The 25,000-nt window shown below is 39.3% G+C and overlaps 1 protein-coding gene across 1 annotated transcript in view; it reads left to right on the plus strand.

Annotated features, from left to right (window-relative positions):
• Positions 1-25,000, plus strand: part of LOC136854445 (DE-cadherin-like) — a 212,880-nt gene that overhangs the window by 127,927 nt on the left and 59,953 nt on the right. Inside the window, 4 exon segments of the mRNA XM_067130738.1 lie at positions 16,658-16,798; positions 17,747-17,941; positions 18,061-19,066; positions 20,449-20,634. Of these exon segments, the coding sequence (XP_066986839.1) occupies positions 16,658-16,798; positions 17,747-17,941; positions 18,061-19,066; positions 20,449-20,634 (1,528 nt within the window).

Below are 25,000 nucleotides of genomic sequence, written 5' to 3' on the forward strand. Positions count from 1 at the left end.
AGGGAATTGTTTAATTTTCCTCCTTGGGAAACGGTCACCTGCATACCATCGGAGACTTAATGCCACACCTACATATGCTTTGTATGTATACTCTCGTAACATTTCATGTGTACATACTTTACCAGTGAACAGGGGCACAGAAGGAAGTGGTTGAAATATATAGTTGCAATGGTCAAATAGTGTTTTATGGGTCTTTTTATCTTTTATGTTATATATATATATATATATATATATATATATATATATATATATATATATATATATATATATATATATATATGTGTGTGTGTGTAGTGTGTTGTGTGTATGTGTGTGTGCCTGTATATATACTAAAAACTATGAATTCGATGTTTGGCCAAATATACAGTTCTGAAACTAAAACAAACCTACGATGAGGCAACTTCTCATGATGCTGATATGTTAGTAACCTATAGGATGATCAAATACGGTTCATAGGATATTAGGAACAATCGTTTGTAGGTTGACAAGGATTGTTGCCTCTTTGCTTTGCTTGTTTTTTTGGTGAGTTTTTTTTTGCATTCAGTCAGTAACAGCAACAACAGGTTAGCCAGAAGGTTGAGGGAGCAGTCATGATATCAGGTCCTGGCAGCAGAGCAGTTAACTGAGGACGAGATGGTTGCCGTGTCGGCTCTGTCTTGGTCGTCGTAGATGGAGGAGGACGTCAGCTAATTGGGAGGGCGAGATGGTTGCCGTGTCGGTTCTGTCGCGGTCGTGTACTGGAGGAGGACGTCAGCATCAGGACGAGATGGTTGTCGTGTCGGCTCTGTCTTAGTTTTAGTGTTTTCAAGCAGCAATGGAGTTCGTCCGCTAATACCGTTTCCTTGTGCTGCTTCATTTTGAATTTATTATTTGTTATTTATGCTGCTATTTTGTTATACCGCCTTGGTATTATATTATTTATATTGCTTGAGGGTTCATGTTACTTAATTATTGATTATGATTTGTAACTACATGATGTTTGTTGAACTGCCCATGCCTATGTTTTTATAACTTTTTTTCATGTTCATTTGTTACTGACTCATCTTATTTTTCTTTGGTTTTGATTGTTGCTGTATTAGTAATGTTCATTATTGTTTACTCTAAACTATATTGTTAATAAATTAATTTTAAGGTAACTTTTTTTCGTTTTGTTCTGCTCCTCCCTCCTTTGTCACCTCTCGTCAGTCATTACAGCCCAATTGCTTGTTTATTTTAAAGAACCTGTCGATCTCGAGAGGCGAGATCGTAATAATAGGATATTCTGAAGACAAGCATTTTTTTTTTATTTTGCATTCACAAAAACACGTACCAGAACTTTGACGTCATGGTATCTCTCTTAACTGCACTTTCATAGCTAATTAGCTTGTTATTATCAGCAGAACCATTTGCAGTTTCCAAATTGCTTTCTCCGTAATGAATTCTTATGTGCATGAGGCCTGTGGCATTTCCTTAGCAAACCTTTGGTCTGTGTAATGATAGTTCTGTGTGCTCACACTTTAGCCTTTTACCCTGTCTCCATTTCCGATTCTTTTCTTCCCTCTTACTGTCAAGTCTTTCTAACAGTTACTTCCTAGTGCAACTGTGGCGTTTTCTCCTTGTACTTCATCGCCTTTATTTTATGACTGATCTCTTTTTCTTGCTGTCAAACAACTCCAACTCCATCTTTTCATGTCTTTAGTGCTGAATGACTGAAAGTGGCCAGTGCTTGGCTTGACACCCTAAGTCTCAAAATCAAATATATCCAGTAAAGTCTCTCTGCTCCACAGCATACTGCATTGACTTAAAGACTTACAAATATTCTCTTTCTTTTTATATTCTGTCTAGCAAGTGAAGCAAATACTTATAAATTTAAAAAAAAAAATTTTTTATTAACCCTGTTACAAGACATAGTTAGCAAATACACATAAACCCTATTACAAGACATATAGTTAGCAAATACACATCAGGTAGCATATTTATGTTAATAGTCATTTTCAAAAGACAAATAATTTGCTGGCATGTTAGGCGCTAGGCACCTGCCCAGATAAAACCTCAACTACGGAGTACTTAGGTCCCAACTTCTTATGTGACTTGTGTGGATGAATTGCTAACACCCTAGACTTCTCACTTGAAAAACCGGGGTTTACTCCCAATGTGAGCCAGAATTTATATATTATATATATATATATACTCCCAATGTGAGCTAGAAATTTATATATATAGAGTATATGTATATGTTGTTAATGTCCTGAGTCCAGTTGGAAGAGTTAAATTGAATTTTGAATGTAATTTTGCCTTAGAGGCCAACACCTAGATCTCAGGACATAAGCAATAAATGTAATTAGCAGTATGACTTACCTTGATATTACATCTATTCAAAGAAAATGGGAAGGTTGCCTTTCAAACCAGTCAGTTAGATTAAATTAATTTATTTACAGATTTGCAGCTAGATATTAATATGGACAGGCTGGAAGTTCAGCAATCAAGGCACATGCAATGTGCTGTAAAGATAAGTATAACTACAGTTAGCAAATAAATAAATGTGGGAAGGCTACAGCCATGCAAAGAGTTTGACACAAATCTTATAAACTGCTTAAGACTGATAAAATTATTTTACATTAGCACAATATTAACATTTGAGGGTCCTAACATGTGTCCCTTGTAGACTGTTGATTGCAAAAGTGTCTTGCTTGTGGCGAGATGGAATTGAGTCTTCTAAGGCAATTCTTTCACAAGGGCAGGGGCAGAACATGAAGAGCCAGAAAACAGGGTTCTGGAAAAGAATTCCAGGTCAGCATTTATTTACATAAAGACTTTCTCTCACATGAAATTAATTATTGACAATGGAGGGAATTATTAATTATATTTAATTAGCACATGGTAACACTATGGTGGGAATGCTCTAATTATTATCACAGAACAACCTTAATTCAGGCTTGGACCAAGTCATGAGGGAAAATGTGCGTGAGAATATGGGAAACAAAGGGACTTTGTTTGGGAGAATGAAAAGTTGGAAATATTGAAAATTGAGAGAAATTCAGGAATAGGAAAAGATTACTGGCATTACTTGCAACTTCAGGACATACCTTATTCCATCTGTGCATGGAGCTCGCTTGCAGAAGATGGATTCAGGCTGCTCTTTTGGAAGTTCTGACACGTGGCCAGTGGGGGGAGGACAAAAAGCACCAGAGTTAGTGCAGCCAAGAGTGAAACGACCTTGCACTTCGGTGTCGGGGAATGGAGTGAGAGCGAATCAGGTCAAATCATCGTCCCATTGATTCTCGCGGTGAGCACAGGACAGTGGTACATCTGAAAGAAGCAAATAACAGCCAGCACAAGAGTCATAGGAAAATAGGTCTTATAGTTAAGACTAACTAAGGGTCAGCCTAGCGGCCCATTTACTATCATATCCTGTCCTTGTGCTGTAACAGCTTTCTGTCCCCCAGTATTGTAAGATATTGGGGTTGGACGCCTACATTCTGTCCCCCATAATGGGGTCTCCCCCAGCCACCATGGAATTTGACTTCTAGCTAACAGGCTAGAGAGACAGATATCTATAAAGTAGCTGTTTGTACAAAATGAAAATACTGGAATCTGCTATCATCAGTCAAACCAATAATATGAACTTGTCAGGAGGACATTGGAAATCTTCTTAAGCAGTTGTTCCAAAAAATACAGCCACCAGACGCATCACCAGACGGGAGTTAATGAGGCCTTAAACCACCAGGGAATTGCTTAATTTCCATCCTTCCTGGGAAATGGTCAGTTGCATACCAGTGGAGACTTACTGCCACACCTATATATGCTTTGTATATATACTCTTGTAACATATCACCTGTCCATATATTACCAGTGAACAGGGGCACAGAAGGAAGTGCTCGACATATATGGTTGCAACGTTCAAATAGTGTTTTATGGGCCAATTTATCTTTATATTATACTGTTGCATTACAGTAAAACACACATACACATATATATGTATGTATATATATATATATATATATATATATATATATATATATATATATATATATATATATATATATATATATATATATATATATATGAAAATAAGATAGGCCCATAAAACACTATTTAAATATTGAAACCATATATTTAGGCACTTGTTTCTGTTGTTTACTATATATATATGGACAGGTGGAAAGTTACAATGGTATATATACAAAAACATGAAGGTGTGGCCTTAGGCCTCCGATGTTAGGTGGCGATTCATTTATAGGATAGAATACCAAATTCCATAGTGGTTTTTGACTCATTAGTTTATTAATTAATTAATGTAGGTCGCGTTTCTTGGGTCATCTTCTTCAAGATGGGTCTGACATTAACCTGTCAATTAAAACCGATTTTAATGTCCTCCTGACAGGTTCATATTGTTGGTTTAATTGATGGTAGCAGATTCCAGCATCTTCTTTTGTACAGACAGATTATTCTGAAAAACAAATGGATTACCTCAAACCAGTTAATGACATCCCCTGTAGTCCCAACAAAGAAAAATTCCGGTGAACTCTCGAAGCGTAAATTACTGATCTTTTGTGCCTGTTATTCTCAGACACAGTGATCTACCTTGCTCGCCTAAGAGAATATAATGACAATTACTACACGGTATCTTGTAAAGACATCTTTATTTGTTATTTAGTACGTTAAAGCTAACTCCCTTCCATGGATTTGGGATAATGGAAAATGAAAGGATTATTAGAAAATTTGCTACACTTAACTTTTGGATGTTTTCATCGTATAGCTTTATTTTGTTGTTGAAATCTATTTGTCTGTTTCACTGGGACCTATTAGTATATTTTACATTAGACTTTATTAAAAGACACATGATAATACCAGGTTGGATAGAGATGGTGAAAAGTGTTGTGAGATCAATGTTAAATTCTTGATCCAGGTACTCATTGGAACATATCCTAAGTCCTCTGAGAATAGGTTGCAGATACCATGATTTTTCGGAGACGTCTGGTAGTTTAAGGTTTGAATGTAGGAGACAGTCGAAGGTGGGCTTTTTATATAAACAAATGCATACCTGTTCTGTTTTCTTATGATCAGTAAACAAGACAGGGGAGGAACAAGGACAGTTTTCCGTGAGCTTTTCCCATTCTGTTTTAAATTTTATGGAGATCAGGAACTGCTGAGTTTAGCTGTTTTAAAAAATTCATTAAAGTCCCCAGCTATTGTCCCAGAAAAAAATATCATCTACGTATCTAAGCCAGATCATATTATGGGTTTGACAGAGCAAAAAGTTCTGTTTAAGAAATATTCCATACAAGTTTGCTAGAAGGGGTGATAGGGACCCTCCAAATTTTTGTTTGTAAAAATTACCATTGAAAGAAAACACCTGTTAGTTACACAGAGGTTGATAAGTTTTAAAGTTTTATCTATGCCAAGAGGAAAATGGTCTACCATGGTTGTAACTTCTCTCTAAGAAAGACAACTGTCGGCAGTCGGGATTTTTAGTAAATAATGAATCTTCTTACTAAACTAAGCAGTTTGATGTTGCGAACAGGATGTTTAAACTATTAAAAAATGAAATCCTCTGCATGTTTGACGTGGGAGGACACACTAGAAAGGGTGATAACAAGTCTGCGAGCCATTTTGATAATTTGTACATGAAAGAGCCCCTGCTAGATATTATGGGGCGTAAAGGAATCCCATCTTTATGTGTTTTCGGAGGCCGTAAAAATAGGGGAGAGGGGTTGATTACCTTGAATGTCTCTAGTAATTTATGTCTTTTTATTGCCCCTATGGTTCTAACTGGTTTGTTAAACTTATCAATATTTGTTGTGGGATCTTTCTGTTAATTTGTCAAGGTCTCCGCATCGTTATGAAAAGTTCTTGAACTTTATTGATGTATGTCAGCCTTGTCTAACAGAACTATTTTCCTGTCTTTGTCAGATTTTGTGATGATGCATATCCGTTTTTCGTTAAATGCTAGACGTCCTGCATTTTGGAATCTTTTATTTTGTGATTTTTTTGTTGTTATTTTGTTTTCAAGACATTTACAAAATCTTCTGTTTAGACACTCTTTCTTGTCATAGTTGTTTTTGGTTTGTTTTCAAAAGCAAATAGAAATTATTTTTACATACATCAATTTTTTTCAAGAACTTATATAAACGATGCGGAGACTTTTATTAAACAAAATTGTGAAAGATCCCACAAAATGCAAATTATATATATATATATATATATATATATATATATATATATATATATATATATATATATATATATATATATATATATATATATATATATATATATATATATATATATATATATATATATATATATATATATATATATATATATATATATATATATATATATATATATATATATATATATATATATATATATATAGGCTTATGCCTGTTTTGTCACATCAACGATTGTTACCTTGTTGAAAGTTACAAACGTCCTTTAATTCCGGTGGTGCTTGAAATTTTGTATTTTCTTAAAGTTACATCTGTGGAATTTTTTTGATAATAAGTCCACAGTCAAGTCTGGGTAATCAGCGACGGAGAAGGGTCAGACAGCATAGGGCGCATGGAAGGTAGTTGTTACCTGTTGGCCCTTACAGTTTTGAGGAATATCGAGTTCCCATCAACTCACCGAGGATGAGTTGAGGTGTTTTTGCATTTGGAGAGGATCACCACCTACCTCTGTTGACCGTGTAGTTGGCTGTCGCATAGCCATATTATGACTATTTATCACATCAACGTGATTCATATACAATCAGATGTACAAACGTCCTTTAATGGGGTGGTTTTGACGACTTCGGAAATAATATATTTTTGATGGTCATCAAGGGATTTTGAGTTGATAATAATCCATCCCGTGGGGTGAACCCTTGTTAGGACTCAGGTCTTGACATCTCTCGGGAGATGGTTTGTACTGTAGTGAATATTGTTCCCATTATCATTACAGAACTTTCAGGTGTTTTGCATTTTTATGATAATTTTCATTATTTGTGCTGCCATATTGATCTGTTATTTGTATTTTTGGTTATACCATTATTTATGTTAATTTATGCATCACCAATTATTATACTGTCTGAAAGAATGTTTGTTTTCTTAATATAGCGTGAGTGTTTACTTTGAATGTTTTGATGGTAATGTTTTATTTTTAACTAATTTTGGAACATCTTTGTTTTATGACTGGCTCTTTGGTCCCTTGATGTTGTATATTTATTTATTGATTTACGCCAGACTTGACTCACTTGTAAATATGTATATTACCGTAATGTTAATAAATTAGTGTTAAGTGAATATTTTCCCATCAACTTTGTTGTTCCCGAACTCAGGTGTTTTTGCATTTGGAGACGATTTCCAGTCCACCTCTGCCATGTTGATGATAGTGCGTTTGTCAACGAGCCATATTATGACTATTTATCACGTATATATGATTCATATACCATCAGAAAGCTATAGAAAATCCTTTAATATCCATATATCGCTCTATCGGAAATAATATATTTATATATATGTTACCAAAGGAGAATTTTTAGTTGATAATGTGTGTCATATATCCATGGGGTTGAACCAGCGATGTATGTATAATACTATGTGATATAGGGATATCATATATATAGTCGGCCACAAGATATATATATGAATATCGTCCCCATCAACTCATATCGAATCAGGTGTTTTGCATTTGGAGACGATATCCACCCACCTCTGCCATGTTGACCGTATATAGTCGTTTATGCAAGAAGTTTATACAGTGTTTTATCTTACATATACTGTTGTATTCAGTATACAAGACATTCAAACGTCCTTTAATATCCAATTATCTACCTGGGAAATAATATATTTTCATATATGTTATATATATATTTTTAGTTGATAATTACCATCCCGTGGGGACTGTTGAACCTTGATGTAATGGATCTTAGGACTACAGGGAAAACGCTTTGTAAGCGCAAATACCCAAATACTAAAGTGAAATGCAAAATAACCTCAACTGGTAGGTCGCCAATTGAAAATGGTGTTTTTTGCAGAAAATGATTATATCCACTATCTGCCATGTTGGAAGAATGGTTTTGTCCAGTTGTATTCAGGGCACCACTATTTATCACATCAAATATCCATTCTTTTCAATCTATGTTTACAAACGTCCATTTAATCCCCAGTATTTGGATCAAGAAATAATATATTTTAAAAAATATGGTCAGGGAACTTTTTTATGTTGACCCTTTCCACCGTCCCGTGAGGTATTTGCTATAATAAAGTGAAAAAAATTCAGGAGTGAAAGTATCATTAAGAAAGACACCAATGGAAAATGGGTGGATATAGCCTGTCAAATTAAACAGTTTTGAGATCATAAAATCATTGTTAAAATATTTTATTGTCAACATGGTTTTTCCTATAATAACACTAAAAGGTATGTTATTAAAAAACAGCCCTATTAACAGGAAGAACATAATATATAAAATTCCATTTCTCGATTGTTCCTCTTTTTATATCGGTCAGTCGAGTGAAGATTTAGAAGTTAAAATTAATCAGCATAAGTATTCTGTCAAAACTGGGCAAACTTCCAATGCAGTTTTAAGAGGTGCGAAAGAAACGAGCAGGATAAAGTTACTGCTGATTTATTGAGGACACAGGCGGTTTATATAGCGGCGGACTGACGTCACGCTGAGGAGTACAATCAGAGCCAGGGTGACCTGAGGTCAATAACATTTGACAATAAATACAATGAACAACTACACACTGAGTTACAAAAATGGACAGTAATGAAGTTGAATACCTGAGCATAAGAAACATATAACGTACAAGTTGGTAACAGGTAAATATTTACATAAAACATTTTAAATGATTGGGTATGGCTGATCCTGCGTGACCCGTTATCCTAGGAGTGGCCAAGAAAACGGGTCGCCATCACAGAAAACCTGCTCAGCAGGGACTTTACAAATACTCCCCCCTGCCAAGACATGGGTAACGTCTGATTAATCAACGTATCTGCTGGGGCGTTGAAGAGTGCCGCGGCTACGCGAAGTGAGCGGGGGGTTGCGCTGTGCGTGGGAGCGGCTGGCTGCGGGTGTGGGCAGATGTTTCCGGAGGCGGCCTCGTGTCCTCCTTCTGCGACGGCCCAGCTGCGGAGATGGCTGCTCAGGTGGAGGGTGCGGTGCAGGGACATCTGTTTCCTCCTCCAGGAGGGCGGGCTTGTTGCGGTCGACCGACACCCAGTCGTCCTATCCATGAAGGGCGAGCCGGAAAGCCTTGTTATTCCTCTCCAGCACGTGGAAGGGCCCCCTGTAGGGCCTGGTCAGTGGTGGGCAGACGGCGTCATCCCTGACGAAGACGTGAGTGGTGGAGGACAAGCTGGGAGGCGTGAAGGCAACTGACCTGTCGGTGTATGTCCGTTTACAGGGGGCAAACTTGCTGACTATGTCATGAAGCCTCTGAACTGATGGGTTGTGGTGATCCTCTGTGACCAGTTCACCCGGGACTATGAGAGGCTCCCCGTAGACTTTCTCCTGCTGAGGACTGGTCGCCGTTGGCTCTGGGGGCGGTTCTCAGCCCGAGGAGAACCCACAGCAGCTAGTATTTCCAATCCTCAGTGGTGCAGCGGACCATGAGGGATGCTTTCAGGGACTTGTGGAACTGCTCAACCAAGCCGTTGGCTGCAGGGTTGTAGGTAGTGGTGGTGTGGTGAGATGTCCCCAGCAGGCGTGCCAGGGCAGACCACAACTAGGACAGAAAACCAGGGCCCCTGTTGGTGGATATGTGGTCCAGGACGCCAAACCAGCTGATCCAGCTGGAGAGGAGGGCCTTGGCGCATGCACTGGTGGTGGCTTCGTGCATGGGTGTCACTTCAGGCCACCTGGTTGAGCAGTCGACAATCTTCAGATATCTGTCGGCGACGTCGTCGGCCCTCTTCCCCGCCTGACGGGGAAGAGGGGCCGACGACGCCGATGTGTTATGGCCGAACCGCCGCCCCAGCTGTGGAAACTCACCTATTCCGGACTTGGTGTGACGACCTATCTTGCTGGTTTGGCACCAAAGACACTGTCTCACCCAGGTCCTCGCGTCCTTCCGCATTCCGTGCCATATGAACTTCTCTGTCAGCAGCTTGGCTGTCGTCCTGCCAGGGGGGTGGGACAGCCCGTGAATGACGTCAAATACCTGGCGGTGGCAAGAGGCGGGCACCAGGGGGCGAGGCTGGCCAGTGCTGATGTCGCAGAGGAGTTTTGGACCCCCGGGGACGAGGGCCACATCCCTCCACTTCAGGGATGTGATGGCGGTGAGGTAGGCTGGAGTCTCCGGGTCGGTGGCCTGCTCCCGGGCGAGGTCCCCGTAGTTGATCCTGAACTGCACCGCGTTGAGCTCGACTCTGGAGAGGGCGTCTGCTACAGGGTTCTTCCTGCCGGGGAGGTATTTGATTGAGCAGGTGAACTCTGCGATGGCCGCAAGGTGTCGCTGCTGCCTGGAAGACCATGCGTCCCCCTGCTTGGTGAAGGCGTGGACCAGCGGCTGGTGGTCCATGTAGATTGTGAAGGGCATACCCTCCAGGAGGAATTTGAAGTGTGACCTGGACCAGAGTTCCCTGTCGAAGGTGTAGCTGGGTCGGGGTTGAACTTTTTGCTGAAGAAGGCGATGGGCTGGGGCCCTGATCTGCTCAGGAGGTGCGTCCGTCACTCGTCCATCGTCAGTTGGAGGGGAGCACTGGGGTCCTGGTAGACCAAGGCGGTTGCCTCAGCGACGGCGGCCTTTGTCAGGGAGAAGGCCTGCTGCTGGCTGGGTCCCCACACTAAGGATTTTGGTTGGCCTTTCAGGATCTCCGTCAGGGGGCTATGGTGTATGTGATCCTGGGGATGAACCTCCTGTAGTAATTTACCATCCCGAGGAACTCCTGGGCGGCCTTGACGGAGGTGGGGACAGGGAACCTGGTGACCGCTGCGATCTTTGATGTGAGCAGGCGGACGCCATCTGGGGATATCTCGTGGCCTAGGAAGTCAGCTTTCTCGACGCCAAAGGTGCACTTGTCAAATCTGACGACGAGGCCGTTCTCCTGTAGGTGCTGCAGGACTGCCCAGATGTGCCTCTGTTGCTCTTTATGGGACCTGGAAAATATAAGGATATCATCCACATAGCAGATGCAGAACTTCAGGTCCCCCAGGATGCTGTCCATGAGCCGCTGGAAGGTCGCCCCCGCGTTCCTCAGGCCGAAGGTGGAGAAGGTGAGGACGTAGGACCCAAAGGGCGTGATGATGGCGGTTTTCGGGATATCCTCTGGAGCAACTGGTACCTGAAAGTAAGATTTTAAAAGATCCAACTTAGAAAATATTTTGGCCCCGTGGAAGGAGGCCGTGAGGTAATGGTCAGGTTCAGTTGCAAGGTTGAGCCACTTGTAGTCGCCGCAGGGTCTCCAGGAGCCATCCGGTTTCTGCACCATGTGGATGGGAGAGGCCCATGGGCTGGAGGCCTTCTTGTATATTCCCATCCGCTCCATTTCAGTGAAGGAGTCCTTGGCCTCCTGAAGGCGCCGAGGGGGGAGCCCCTGGAAACTTGCGTGTGTAGGGGGGCCCTTTGTTTTTATGTGATGGTAGATGCCATGTTTTGCTGGGGCCCCCAGTACCTGACGGAGCTCAGGCCTGAATACGTTGGGGAACTCCTTCAGCAGCTGGGCATACTGGTGGGGGTGACCAGAGCAGGTGAGTGGGTCCCGTGTCAGGAGGGACTGGCAACCGACGTCGGTGCCAGCCCAAAGTGGGCGAACGAAACCGCCAGCCCAGGAGTGGGTCCGGAAATCCGCGACGACGAAGTTCCAAGAATACCTCCGGCCAAGGATGGAGATCAACAGGAGCCTGGTGCTGTAGGAGAGGATGGAGAACCCATTGGCGGCTGTCAGGAAGGCAGCTGGGTCCGGTGAGCGCTTGCAGTCCTCCCTGGACAGCGGAAATATTGACCTAACAGCTCCGGTGCCGACCAACATCATCCTGCCAGAGATGGTGTCATGGACGTAGAAGCCTAATGGTTTTGGGCTCCTGGGTTCCTCTGTTGCCATGGCAGCCTGTTCTGTTGGCCGCCGTCTCCCCCGTTTTTTGGATGGGCGAATGAGCACAGGGTTGGCAGTTCCAGGCATCCTTGCTGTACCACTGGTGGTAGTAGCAAGGGCCCGGTGGGTTCCTCTTGCGATGATACGGTGGCTGCCTTCTGGTGACGACACTTATCTCCTCCTCTGCGCCCTCCTCCAGTTGAATGGAACTGATGGGGTGTGTGGGCGCTGATGCCCACTTCGCTGCCCTTGTGGAGTCGGTCAGCTGCTGCGCCCTACGAATCAAGACCTCAAGTGGCATGGTGTAGGGCTCGAGGATCTGAGTCCGGACCTCCAGGAGGAGCTGGTGGAGGAGAATCTCCCTCGACAGGCTGATCTCGGACTGCCTGCTGTTGCTATCGGTGTTGGGGAGGGTGAGGAGGTCCTGGATCATGCCCCACGACTCCATGTCGCTCTGTTCCTGCCGCGGGTTGATGATGAGGTCGAGGGCACGGGCGGCCCTCTCGGTGATCAGCAGGGAGCAAGTCACGATGAGGGATGTTTTCAGGTGGCGGTAGGTGAGGGGGCGTGTGGCGGACACCCAAGGGACGAGTATCCTGTAGACCTCCTCCGGCAGGGCGTTAATTATTGCGTCAGCCTGTAGCACCTCGTCCGTGAGCTCCGCCAGCCTGAACTGACCCTCGACCCTGTACAGCCACGGTGATGGGTTTCCCTGAGTGAAGGATGGCAGCTTTATGGCAAGGGCGGCTTTTGTTTGTCCTGCTGGCCAGGGCAGCGTGCAGGGCACGGGCAGTGGTGTGGAGGAAAAGTAAAGTAAGAAGCAGACCACTGAGCTGATTAACAGCTCTCCTAGGGCTGGAGGAGGATTACACTTATTTTACGTGGCTAAGAACCAATTGGTTACTTAGCAACGGGACAGCTTATTGTGGAATCCGAACCACATTATAGCGAGAAATTAATTTCTATCACCAGAAATAAATTCCTCTAAGGTTCATCAGCCGTGTGGAGCTGAACGGGGAGGGTGTGGGTGATATGGGCGGAGGGGATGAGGTCCACGTTAACTGAACGTGGAGGAATGTCCGTGTCCATGCTTCTAGCCCTCTTAATTGGAGTGGGATACTCGCGTCAATGCTTGTTGTTGGGAGCGCCTGTGTGAGTCCGTTAATGATGCTGGTGATTTGCCGACGAGAGACAGCACGCCCAAACGCTGGTTACAGCGCCATCATGAGTCCGCTAGGGGCGTGGGTAGTTCCTGTAGCCAAGACTGAGTTGCCGTGTGAGTCCGCTAATGGCTCCGGGATCCACTCCGGGGTCACCACTTCAAGAGGTGCGAAAGAAACAAGCAGGTTAAAGTTACTGCTGATTTATTGAGGACACAGGCGGTTTATATAGCGGTGAACTGACATCACGCTGAGGAGTACAATGAGAGCCAGGGTGACCTGAGGTCAATAACATTTGACAATAAATACAATGAACAAGTACACAGTGAGTTACAAAAATGGACAATAATGAAGTTGAATACATTCTGATACTTGAGCAAAAGAAACATATAACGTACAAGTTGGTAACAGGTAAATATTTACATAAAACAGTTTAAATGATTGGGTATGGCTGATCCTGCATGACCCATTATCCTAGGAGTGGCCAAGAAAATGGGTCACCATCACAGAAAACCCGCTTAGCGGGGACTTTACACAATATTCAATCATTTAAGTGAAAACTTTCACAGGATAAATTGGACTAACATTTCAGTGTTTGCCAGATCGAAAGATTTCTCTTCACAAAATATTTTAAAATTGCTATTATACAGCTTACTTCCACTTGTAATTGTTATTGTTTACCAAAAGGAGAATATATTTTATAAACATATGTAATCAGCTTATTCATTCCAAGGGCATTTTTGGTGGTGAGTCTTTTCTCCAGTATAATCCTTTAATCGACTCCTCCCTGCTTCCAAGAAGTTGGGCCTAATCTTTTGTAAAACCTCTCAAAGACTGACCTTTGTTTTGGTAGGTCCACTAATCCTTCAACTGTGTTGGATTCCAGGTACATCTGTTCCTTTATTATAATCCCCATCCTCTGGGAATTCTGCATGTCATCTGTCAATTAAGTGACCTTTTTGTAAGCATCTGTTCCTTTATTATAGTCCCCATCCTCTGGGAATTCCATGTCATCTGTCAATTAAGTGACCTTTCTTGTAAACTTACAAGAAAGTAAAGGACCGTGTGTCAAAAGGCATAGCAACCACTCTGCTGTTTTACTTTCCCTTCGTGGCATTTGCCTTAATTTATACATTCATCACGTTCCATATCTTCGTCATTCACTTGTACACACACACGTAAACACACGCACACAAAACACACACAAACACACACACACATTTACACATATACATATATATATGTATATATATATATATATATATATATATATATATATATATATATATATATATATATAATGAACTTGAAATTAACTGCTGACTGTGTTGTTTTTCTTATAGTTTGTCACGTTATGATGGTTTTATGGGAACTGAACTTTTGTGGATTGCTGCCTCCTTACCTTCAATTTTTTTGTTTTGATGTTTTGTCGGTGAGCTGCCGTTTTCTTGCTTCAGTCGGGTCTGGTAGGGCAGCGAAAGTTAGTGGCAGCAGCAGCGGGCAGAGTCGACGTTGGTCGAGTTTTTGAGCAGCAAATTGGAGCACGATACGAAATGGAGCACGAAGTGTGACCATTAGTTGTGTGACCACGAGCTGCTCATCTTTGATGACAGCGTGAGGCATCCTGACGTCTCCATCGGGGTATTCTGGTTGGTGGGTTCTTGTCCCTGTGTGCAGCTGAGGGCTGTCTTGGTGCCCCGATGGAACGTATGTTTGTTTTTTTTTTTCTGCCTGCTGTTGTTTATTTTGCCTTTTTTTAAGCTACTTTTTGTTTATGAAGTTAATTGTTTATTTAACTTGATTTTGTTTAGTGCTGCCTTTTGTTTTTTTGTACTTATGGTTTTTATCTTTTACCAGATCTGACTCACTTGTAAATACTTGCAAAAATAAATTAATATTAAGCTTATTTTATTGTTTTGTTGTTTTCTCCTCCTTTGTTTGTTGCATCTGCCGTCAGTCATGACAGCCCCATCCAGTGTTAAAGAACCTGCATTAGGTCGTTACATAGTTATTAGAACTTTCAAGGATAAAATATTCTTGTTATTGAATGTAGTGTGAGGTTTCCACAAAGTACAGCAAATGTAAAAAGCATTTCAGAAAATGTCGTGGAAGGCAGTGTTTAGGTAAAAATAAGATTGGTGGTCCTAGAGCACCTTTGTGTAATACAGAACCCAGTGATGCCTTTAAAAGAGCAGTTTAAAATTTATATAGCTTAATAATCAAAGTGACAAAATTACAACAGTTAAAACGTTGACGGAAAGATTTTGCTCCAAATTGTTTGAGTGATGCGTTGAGAGAGAAAGACAGAGAGAAAGAGTTTGGTATCACGAGGTGGAGTTGATGACGGTGTTGGAAGTGTTGTTACCAAACTGCACGATAATTAATTCCAGACCTCATTTAAACCAGATTTATAATGAAACACGTCACTGTAAGGTCATGAAGCAGCCGCTATAGTGAATTCCAAAGGTAAAAACGAAGAAGAAACTAATGAATTAATGAGGAAATTCGCATATGAAAGAATAAAAAAATTAAACACCATCCAGCTTGCAGGCCGGGATCAGCCAACAGCTACCACCAAGGGCTTGCCACTACACATGCGTGGATCACAAATAATTTATGCTTTTAAAGCATTTTGTTATGCCAAATCTACTACAAAATATTTTATATTAAATTTGAGACTTTGTAACAATAGATTTATAGAATAAGATTATTTATATTTAAAAATAATAGTTAGGTTTATACTGGTAGTATATATGGCAACAATTCCTTTCATGTACCAGTGGGAGAAGTTTAATGATGGGGATTTGGATTTATTGTTGTAGGTTAATCATACATCTGACAGCGCTTGGAAGAAAAGGTGGAGTGTCAGGTGAAAAAAAAGAATTAACCTTTAAAGCACTGAAGGAAAAGTGACATAAAAAATTTCATATGTTTTGTCTGTGTTAGTATGTCTGTCACTGGGTTGGGGTTTGATTTAGAGTTATAAACCTTTCTGGGGTGACATAGAGGCCGTGTGCAAAATTTTGTCTGGTTCGGATTACTATAGAATCCAGACAAATAAACAAGTTGTTCACTATATATATATATATATATATATATATATATATATATATATATATATATATATATATATATATATATATATATATATATATATATATATATATATATATATATATATATATATTACATACCAGTATGTGCAGTGTTCCACGAGGAACTTTTTCACAAAGGCCACATATCCTTATAAATTTCTTAGCCTGGCACTATCTGACATATCCACATACTAAACTAGGATGGTGGGATCATCCTACCATATATACATCCCTCTGGGACGTATGTTTATTTTGGATGAGGATGTTGGATGCATAGTCTGGAAAGATATTGTAGCCTGCATAATGAGTGTATGTTTTTTGTCTCAAATGTACTTGTGATATATTTTGTATCTTTCCTTTTCCAGCATGGAGTTTAACTAGCCTTTAATCTATTTTTATCAGGTATATGACAGATTTCGGGAAGAGTCGGCTGTGGGTCAGGTTATCATCACAGTGGTTGACCTCGATCTCAGTGCCGTCATGAACTCAGGGTCACTCACGCTTGCCAGTGTCCAATCTCAGCAAATGCTCAAGAAAAGCAAGGTAAAGGAGTCACCTATATTTCTTTTATTTATTTTAAATGGGCCCTTCCAAATTTCCTTTTATCTTTGCAGCCGTATTTTGTAATGTGGTATTTATCATTACATGCCATTTTTAGTTCTACTAGACACATGACCAACGTTGTGATACAGTTTTTCAGTTTCTACATGAAAGATATTCGATACATTATCTTGAATCCGATATGGCTCCTTCATCCATACCTATATCATGTTACAGTATTCGATGTATAAGAAGTGATGTGGGTATTTGAATGTGAAGAACGAAATAAAACTCTTATTTGTAGAGGTGGGTTGAAACATTCGATAAAATAATTAACATATATAAAAAAATATAACTGGGCTTTTTAGTTAGTCAGATCATGCACTGAAAATAAGTTGAAGGAAAGGAAGACAAGGATGCCTTGAAAATCGTAGCTAGGCAGAGTGATCAAGTGCTGGAACGGAAAAGCTTTGGTGTCTAGGGAGAGTGAGACTTCATTCAAGATGGCACTGAATAAGCTGTTCCTTAATGACAACAGACTAGTGAAAAAGATATATAATTCAGAAGTCCTGGGAGGAAAAAAGAAATTAGGCATCTGAAATGTGCTAGGTAGACAGATAAGAGGAGAGTTGGAATGGGAGAGCCTTGGTATCCCGAAAGAGCGAGACTGCCTGCAAGGTAAATGTAAGTGACTGGCAAGAGTTTATGGGTTGTTAGCATTTCTTTAGTGTTGATGCATTAAAAGCTCATAAAGTGGAGGTTTTCTGCACTTAATTTTTACTGTAGATCCAGTAGTTCCAACAGAATTTTGGTGTTTAATATAGTTTTTTCCTATCTTTGGAACCACTCCCTGTCAGAGTGGACATTCCCATGAAGAAAATTGTATTGAAAACTGTCTGCCTGTGTGAGAGAAAGAGCATAACATTTTCACTCCTCCTATCTTTTAAATAGATAACCAATACTGAGACAGTTTATGAACGTCTGAAAGAACAAATCGGGAGGATCCATAAAATTCCACGGGACAATGTCGACATCTTCAGCATGCGTGATGTCGAGGAAGGAGTACAAATACGGTACAACTGCCACAACTCGCCCTATTACACTGCCGCAAAGTTAGATGGACTCATGATGAAAAATCGATTGCAGGTAAGAACAATGCTAATATTTGGAAGATTCATGAACATAGAATGTTAACTGTCATAACTATATATATATTCAAGTACATTACAAAAAATTATATAACACTTTATTGCTTTTCAATTCAGGTTTCTAAAGCTCTAGGTCTAGATGTCACCATGGTGGATATAAACGCCTGTCTGTATGAATCCAAGTCTCCTTGTGGAGGGAAGAGCTGCCAACACACCATGCGACCAAACCTCACTTCTCCGTTAGTGGTTGCCAGCAGCACAGCCACCATGGTTGGCGTCGACATTGCCGATGAATACACCTGTGACTGTGGGGATCTTGAGCCCCTCCCTTCCGTTTGCTTTAGTGGATTTTGCTATAACGGAGGAACTTGCATTGTCATCAACAACACCCTCAAATGCCACTGCATAGACAACCATAATTACGGACCTCGTTGTGAACTCATGAATGCAAGGTTTGAGAAAAGCTTTGCTTGGTATGAACCTTTGAAAGTGTGTGACAATTCGACTTTTTCCATTTCATTCAAATCAAACAATCCAAGTGGCATTCTCCTATACATGGGACCAATTGTAGAATCTCCTTGGGAGGAATATCCAAAAGACTTCATATATGTGTTTCTAAGGAACTGGGTCTTGGTGACGTACATTGACCTTGGATCAGGTACTGAAAAAGTCTCGATCCCAATAGAAAATAACAACAATCGCATCTTTGAATACATTATCATTTGGAATGAAAAGGGAATGTTCTTTGAAGTAACTGACTGTGGATTCAACGTTACCATAGGATCTGGCGATCCATGTAAGGTCTCTGTTCCTTACCCACACATATCCAGGTACCCCAACTTCCTCCTTAACGTCCAGGGACCTCTTCAGATAGGGGGTGTGGCCACCATGCCAAGTTTTGCCTCATTGTCAGCGTCCTTTCGGTGGAACTTGATACCCCCTAAGGTTGAACCCTTCTCTGGGTGTATCCTGGATATGCGCCACAACAATTTCCTTTATGATTTCAATGCCACAGATTATACCTTCATGCCAGTACAGCCTTGTGATGCTCCGCGCACTTCGAGGGTCGTTTTTGGTCAGCAGTCAATCATCATTATCCTCGCAAGTCTTTTGTGTCTTTTAGGTACGTTACCGTCGGGACTGATCATTAGTACCTGTGAAAACAAACATATATGGGTAAGTGAATATACACACATACATACATTATATATATATATATATATATATATATATATATATATATATATATATATATATATATATATATATATATATATATATATATATTATATATATATATATATATATATATATATATATATATATATATATATATATATATATATATATATATATATATATATATATTCAAACATGGAACTGATCATCATTGGGTTACTGGGCATTAATTTAAGTTTAGCAGTAGGTATATATTTGTTCACTGTTTATCATAAGTCCTGATAAAAATGTCTGTCATAAATTAGCAGGACACTTGCATAAAAAGATAGTCTAGGAACTGTTGGTATATGACATTTTGGGTGAAAAATATTATTTAAATATTTACAAAGATGTTTCTAAAAAAGCACAGATGTAAAGCAATTAACAAAATATTGGTGGAGATATAAAATTCCTCCACGGAAGCTATTCCAGTTAGATGTTAAGCTAAAGGCTCTGTGGAAGAGGGTCTGTGGAAGAGGCTTAAAATTAGAGAAAATCATTCTATAATTATTGTTTTTCTTCAGTAATATGGGACAGGTGGTCCTGGGAATCAGAAAAAGGTACAATAAACAAAGTAATTGTTTCTTCCCAATTCACTTCTAGTTGATGAACCGTTTCCTAATTTATCGACGAGGTCTTCAGGAATAAAACATGAGCGAGACAACGGTCTGTCCTTTAAATTAAGTAAATGGACGAAATGTGAATAATATTTTCTTATTCCAGAGAAGCTTGTTTGAGGATAAAAATATAATGAGAAAAGGTTATAGTATCTTTCAAACTTCTAGTTGATGAACCGTTTCCTAATTTATCGAGAGAGAATAAAATAGCGAGACAACGGTCTGTCCTTTCGATTAAGTAAATAGAAATATAATATTTTATATTATATATAGAAAAATATAAGAAAATAGTATCTGCAAATATAGAATTGCATAGAAAATATATATATATATATATATATATATATATATATATATATATATATATATATATATATATATATATATATTCTGTTTGGAAATTTTTATTTGATAAAACCTAAGATTAGCATTAAAATTCGATTCGATTGCATACCTACGGAGATGAATTGTATCTTTCAGTTTAATGAAACTTAAGGCATAACAGCTATTATGTATGGGTCATAAACCAAAGGATGGAGGCATTTAAAGATGTTCAAATTCAAACGTTCTTCTGGTTACATGGCCATTAGCGAAAAAGTACTGGTAAGAGATCATTCACCGCGTGTTAATGATAATTCTTCTGAAGAAACAATTTTCTATTTCTCTGTAGTTTTGGTGTTGCTGATTTTATGCCTGGCCCGGCGAGGAAGAAAGACCGTCTCCTACCCCGACCTGGATCGGGAGCTAGTGAAGGAGACGATGGGAGGCACGGACCTGGAGGCCTTTGGCGAAAAGGACGTCACCCATTTCGACCTCAAGTTTCTCCAGGTCACTCCAGATGGATATGTTATAAAAGGTCAGTGTCAGGTGTGTCTTGTGGGTCTGCCTCTTATTCGAAGTCAAATGTTTCTCAAACACTGCTTAAACATTTCGACATGTATGCATGTGTGTGTTTAGAAATCTACAGTTACATACAATTGGTGCATATATATATATATATATATATATATATATATATATATATATATATATATATATATATATATATATATATATATATATATATATACATATACAACCAAGGTGCAGATAGGTGAAGACCAAGAACGACATCAAATCATAGGCGTCTAAGGAAACAGGCCATTTTCTATAATTTTCATCTTTATTCCGACGTTTCGTAATATTACCTTTATTACATCTTCTGGGAATCTGTCAATAAACATCATAAAATTATAAAACAATCTTCCAAAAATAAAAAAGCACTAAAAAGACTAAAATTTACAAGTACAAAGATATAGCCTATTTAAAAGCTAAGTTCGCCGACCAACCTTCAGTTTAGAGAGAGGAAGACTGAATGACACGAGAGAAAGCAGAAAGAGACAAGTCAACTAAGATACAATTGGATCGAAGAGGTTTGGGTATTCAACTGGGGAACAAGCTGCTTGATGAGCAACGACTCTAGAATGGATAGTTCGTGAGGATTTTGCGTTTGCCCTGATACAGAAATCGTCTCTCTCGATATGAGTTTTGCAAACTTTTGCATGATTCCTGATATTCGAATGCTCAGGGTTGGAGAGCCTACTTCTTGTGCGAAAACTTATTCCGCGATGAGAATCGATTCTGACCCTCAGTAACCTCTTCGTAGATCCCACATAAGTCCCAGAGTTACACTTTGGGCAAGTATATTTACATACTACATTAGAGGTCAAGAAGGGACTTAACCGATCTTTATACTTAAAGAAAGACCCAATTGTTTTTATCCCAACTTCCAGTCTTTATGAAGCATATTTTTTTATTGTTTATTTCTAAAGTATATGCTAAAGTGATAAATCACCTCGAATATTTCTTAAAAAAAATATTTTTTGTCAGGATAGTCTTCACCTATTACATAACTTCTCAAGGCCGAGTTTTCTCGGAAATTATAAAAAACAAGGAAAATAACAAATGAATATATTTATTGCATTTTCATCTATATTTTTATTCTTTCATAATTCTTCAATATAACAACAAAATAATTACACATGATAAATGTAAAACTTTATAACATAACTGATCTTCAAAAGAAAATAAAAGGAACAAATTTTTATTGCAAAAAAAAAAAATCTTGCATTTATGAAAAAATGCAATATGATAAAGAAAAGCCTGTTGACTAACATAGAAGAAAAAAATATGATGACAAAAATATAATACTTTCAATAGAAAATGTAAAAGGTTTCATCATCACAAGAAGAAAAAGATTCTTGCCTTGATGAAAAAGTAATAGAAAAGGACAAATTGAAATGAAAGGTTTTACCTTCATCATAATGAATAATACTTTTCTTTCCATATTACCTATTTCAGCTTTATATTTTGAAAATAAATGTATTTACTTCTGTACAGAACATGATAAAATAAAATAAATCCTTTCATCTTTTCCTAAAAGTTACCCTTCGTGTGAGATATCCTAAAGCAAGGAGTTATACACAGTGCTACATCACACACTAAACAGCAATATCTGCTTTCTTTCCTTAGCCTTTTTCCACTTGCATCTCGCTTTCTGCTACAAACTACACATTGTCTTGTGGGGTTACTTTTCTTTTCTGTAGGTGGCACGACATCTGGGAAATGCCTTTTTGTAAGACGAAGAGGGTGAGGTACACTACTTGGTCGTCCTACTTTTGATGACATCATAGGTGTATGGTACTTTTTTATTGTCTCGTCTATCACTTGAAGACGGTACTTTAGAGCTGTTGCTTCTCCTGATTTGAGATACAAAAGATAGGAATTCCACAATGCAAAGTCGACAGTATGAAAGAATATTTTCTTGTAATACCTCTTTCTCCTTTTTCTTGTAAGAGGGTAATCCTGGAGACGTTGATCTACTTTATCAACCCCCTCCCATTGTGTTATTGTAGTCCATAACTAGTTTAGGCTTCTTCACCAGTTTTCCTCTTTTTTCTGTTTTTACCATTTCTGTGTTATGGACTGTGGAAAGTAATACAACATCTTTCTTATCCTTCCATTTTATTGCTGTTGCTTTTCTTCTTTTGTAAGCCAGCATACCGCCTTTCTGCAGTTTTTCTCGTTTCAATCCAGAGGGCATTTCCTTTCTACTAACACGGACAGTGCCATATACGTCTGTTTCATTTTCTGTCAGTAAATCTGCTAATTGGGGAGAGTTATAATAGTTATCCATTGTAAGGCAATAGCCTTTTTTCAGTAATGGCTTCATCAGCGTCATAACAATTTTTGAAGACACGGGAAGGTCTTCATAATCATTATCAAACATTGTTCCTTGACCTGTATAAATGACAAAATTCCAAACGTATCCTGATTCTGATTCACACAACATGAAATATTTTATCTCAAATCTAGCTCTTTTTAGTGGCAAATATTGTACCCAACCAAGACGTCCTTTATAAAGTAAAAGACTTTCATCGATAGTTACATTTTGTGCAGGCGTGTACATACTTTTGAATTTGCTAAAAATGCTATTATAAAACTTCCAGATTTTGTTGAGCTTTGGGCAAGGATGAGTGGCAGGGTCAAAATCCTCATTATTTGACAAATGCAAATACTGCTTTATTTTGCAAAATCTGCGATGAGGCATAATTTTAGCAAAAATCGGTGTATGTAACAAAGGCATCTTAGACCAGTATTGGCTTTCTTCAGGTTTCTTTACAATCCCCTGTAGCATAATAACACTAAGGAAAATCCTCATTTCTTCCTGATATGTTGGATGCCATTTCTTTTTCTCTGTTTCTGATTTTCCACTCAACTTTTGTTCAGCATTCCTGTTCGTCTCTGTAACAATAATGTCTAAAATATTGTCATCAAGAAATGACTCAAAATACTGAATATATGTATTTTCTTCATCATCTTCAGTATTATATACATGATGAATTATGTTATCACCAATAAAGGGAAATGCAGGTTGTGGAGGAGAGGGTGGTTTATCATCCGAAATTGTTATTCTTTGCCAGCCTTGGTTATCAGGAACATTATCGTCATCATCTTCATTTGAAGTATCAGAGTATTCTGACGTCATATCACCATCATTTTCGCTCTCTGAATCGTCCATTCCATCATAATACTCTGTATCACTGTCACTCTCACTACTCATGATAGTTATATCAATAATAACGAAAGAAAATCCACGAAAAACAATGGAAATCCTGCCTGATGTAAGGACGCGTCTCCAACGGCCAACTGGCGCCAAGGTAGCTACAATTTTCTAAAAAAAAAAAAAAAAAAAAAAAAGCACTTACTGTATATGCATAGAAAACGGCTTTCTATATTGGGAGACTAATATAAACAACAGCCGAGTTTACTGGGAGTTGCTAGGAAAGAGATAACAGAATTCCGAGTGTACTCGGGCTTACTGAAATATGACGGTTATCTTAAACCCGAGAATACACGGGGTTGAGCTGGAAGAGGTTAATACTGACTGCATTATAATGTTTTGTATAATCTGGATGAACCTTTTTCTGAAGGAGTCATCACGTAAGAATGGAAACTTAGCATAAAATTTAATGATTAACTTCGGTACCGTGATAACTGCTTTATTGTCCTTGCAACCCTGAGCATTCGAATATCAGGAATCATGCAAAAGTTTGCAAAACTCATATTATTAAGGAAACTACGAAGCATCCCAAAAAAAAGTTTTTGAGGGAAGCAATTGTTCTTAAAATGCTCCAAAAGTTTCCAATCTTACATGATGACTCCTTCAGAAAAAGGATTATACAAAATCATTATAATGCAGTCAGTATTAAATTAATACCAAAAAATCCCTTAACCATTGGGTCTTTCTTTAAGTATAAAGATCGGTTAAGCCCCTTCTTGACCTCTAATGTAGTATATAAATATACTTGCCCAAAGTGTAACTCTGGGACTTATGTGGGATCTACGAAGAGGTTACTGAGGGTCAGAATCGATTCTCATCGCGGAATAAGTTTTCGCACAAGAAGTAGGCTCTCCAACCCTGAGCATTCGAATATCAGGAATCATGCAAAAGTTTGCAAAACTCATATCGAGAGAGACGATTTCTGTATCAGGGCAAACGCAAAAATCCTCACGAACTACCCATTCTAGAGTCGTTGCTCATCAAGCAGCTTGTCCCCAGTTGAATACCCAAACCTCTTCGATCCAATTGTATCTTAGTTGACTTGTCTCTTTCTGTTTTCTCTCGTGTCATTCAGTCTTCCTCTCTCTAAACTGAAGGTTGGTCGGCGAACTTAGCTTTT

Source organism: Macrobrachium rosenbergii, chromosome 29, assembly GCF_040412425.1.
Source record: "Macrobrachium rosenbergii isolate ZJJX-2024 chromosome 29, ASM4041242v1, whole genome shotgun sequence".
NCBI classification, from domain to species: domain Eukaryota; kingdom Metazoa; phylum Arthropoda; class Malacostraca; order Decapoda; family Palaemonidae; genus Macrobrachium; species Macrobrachium rosenbergii.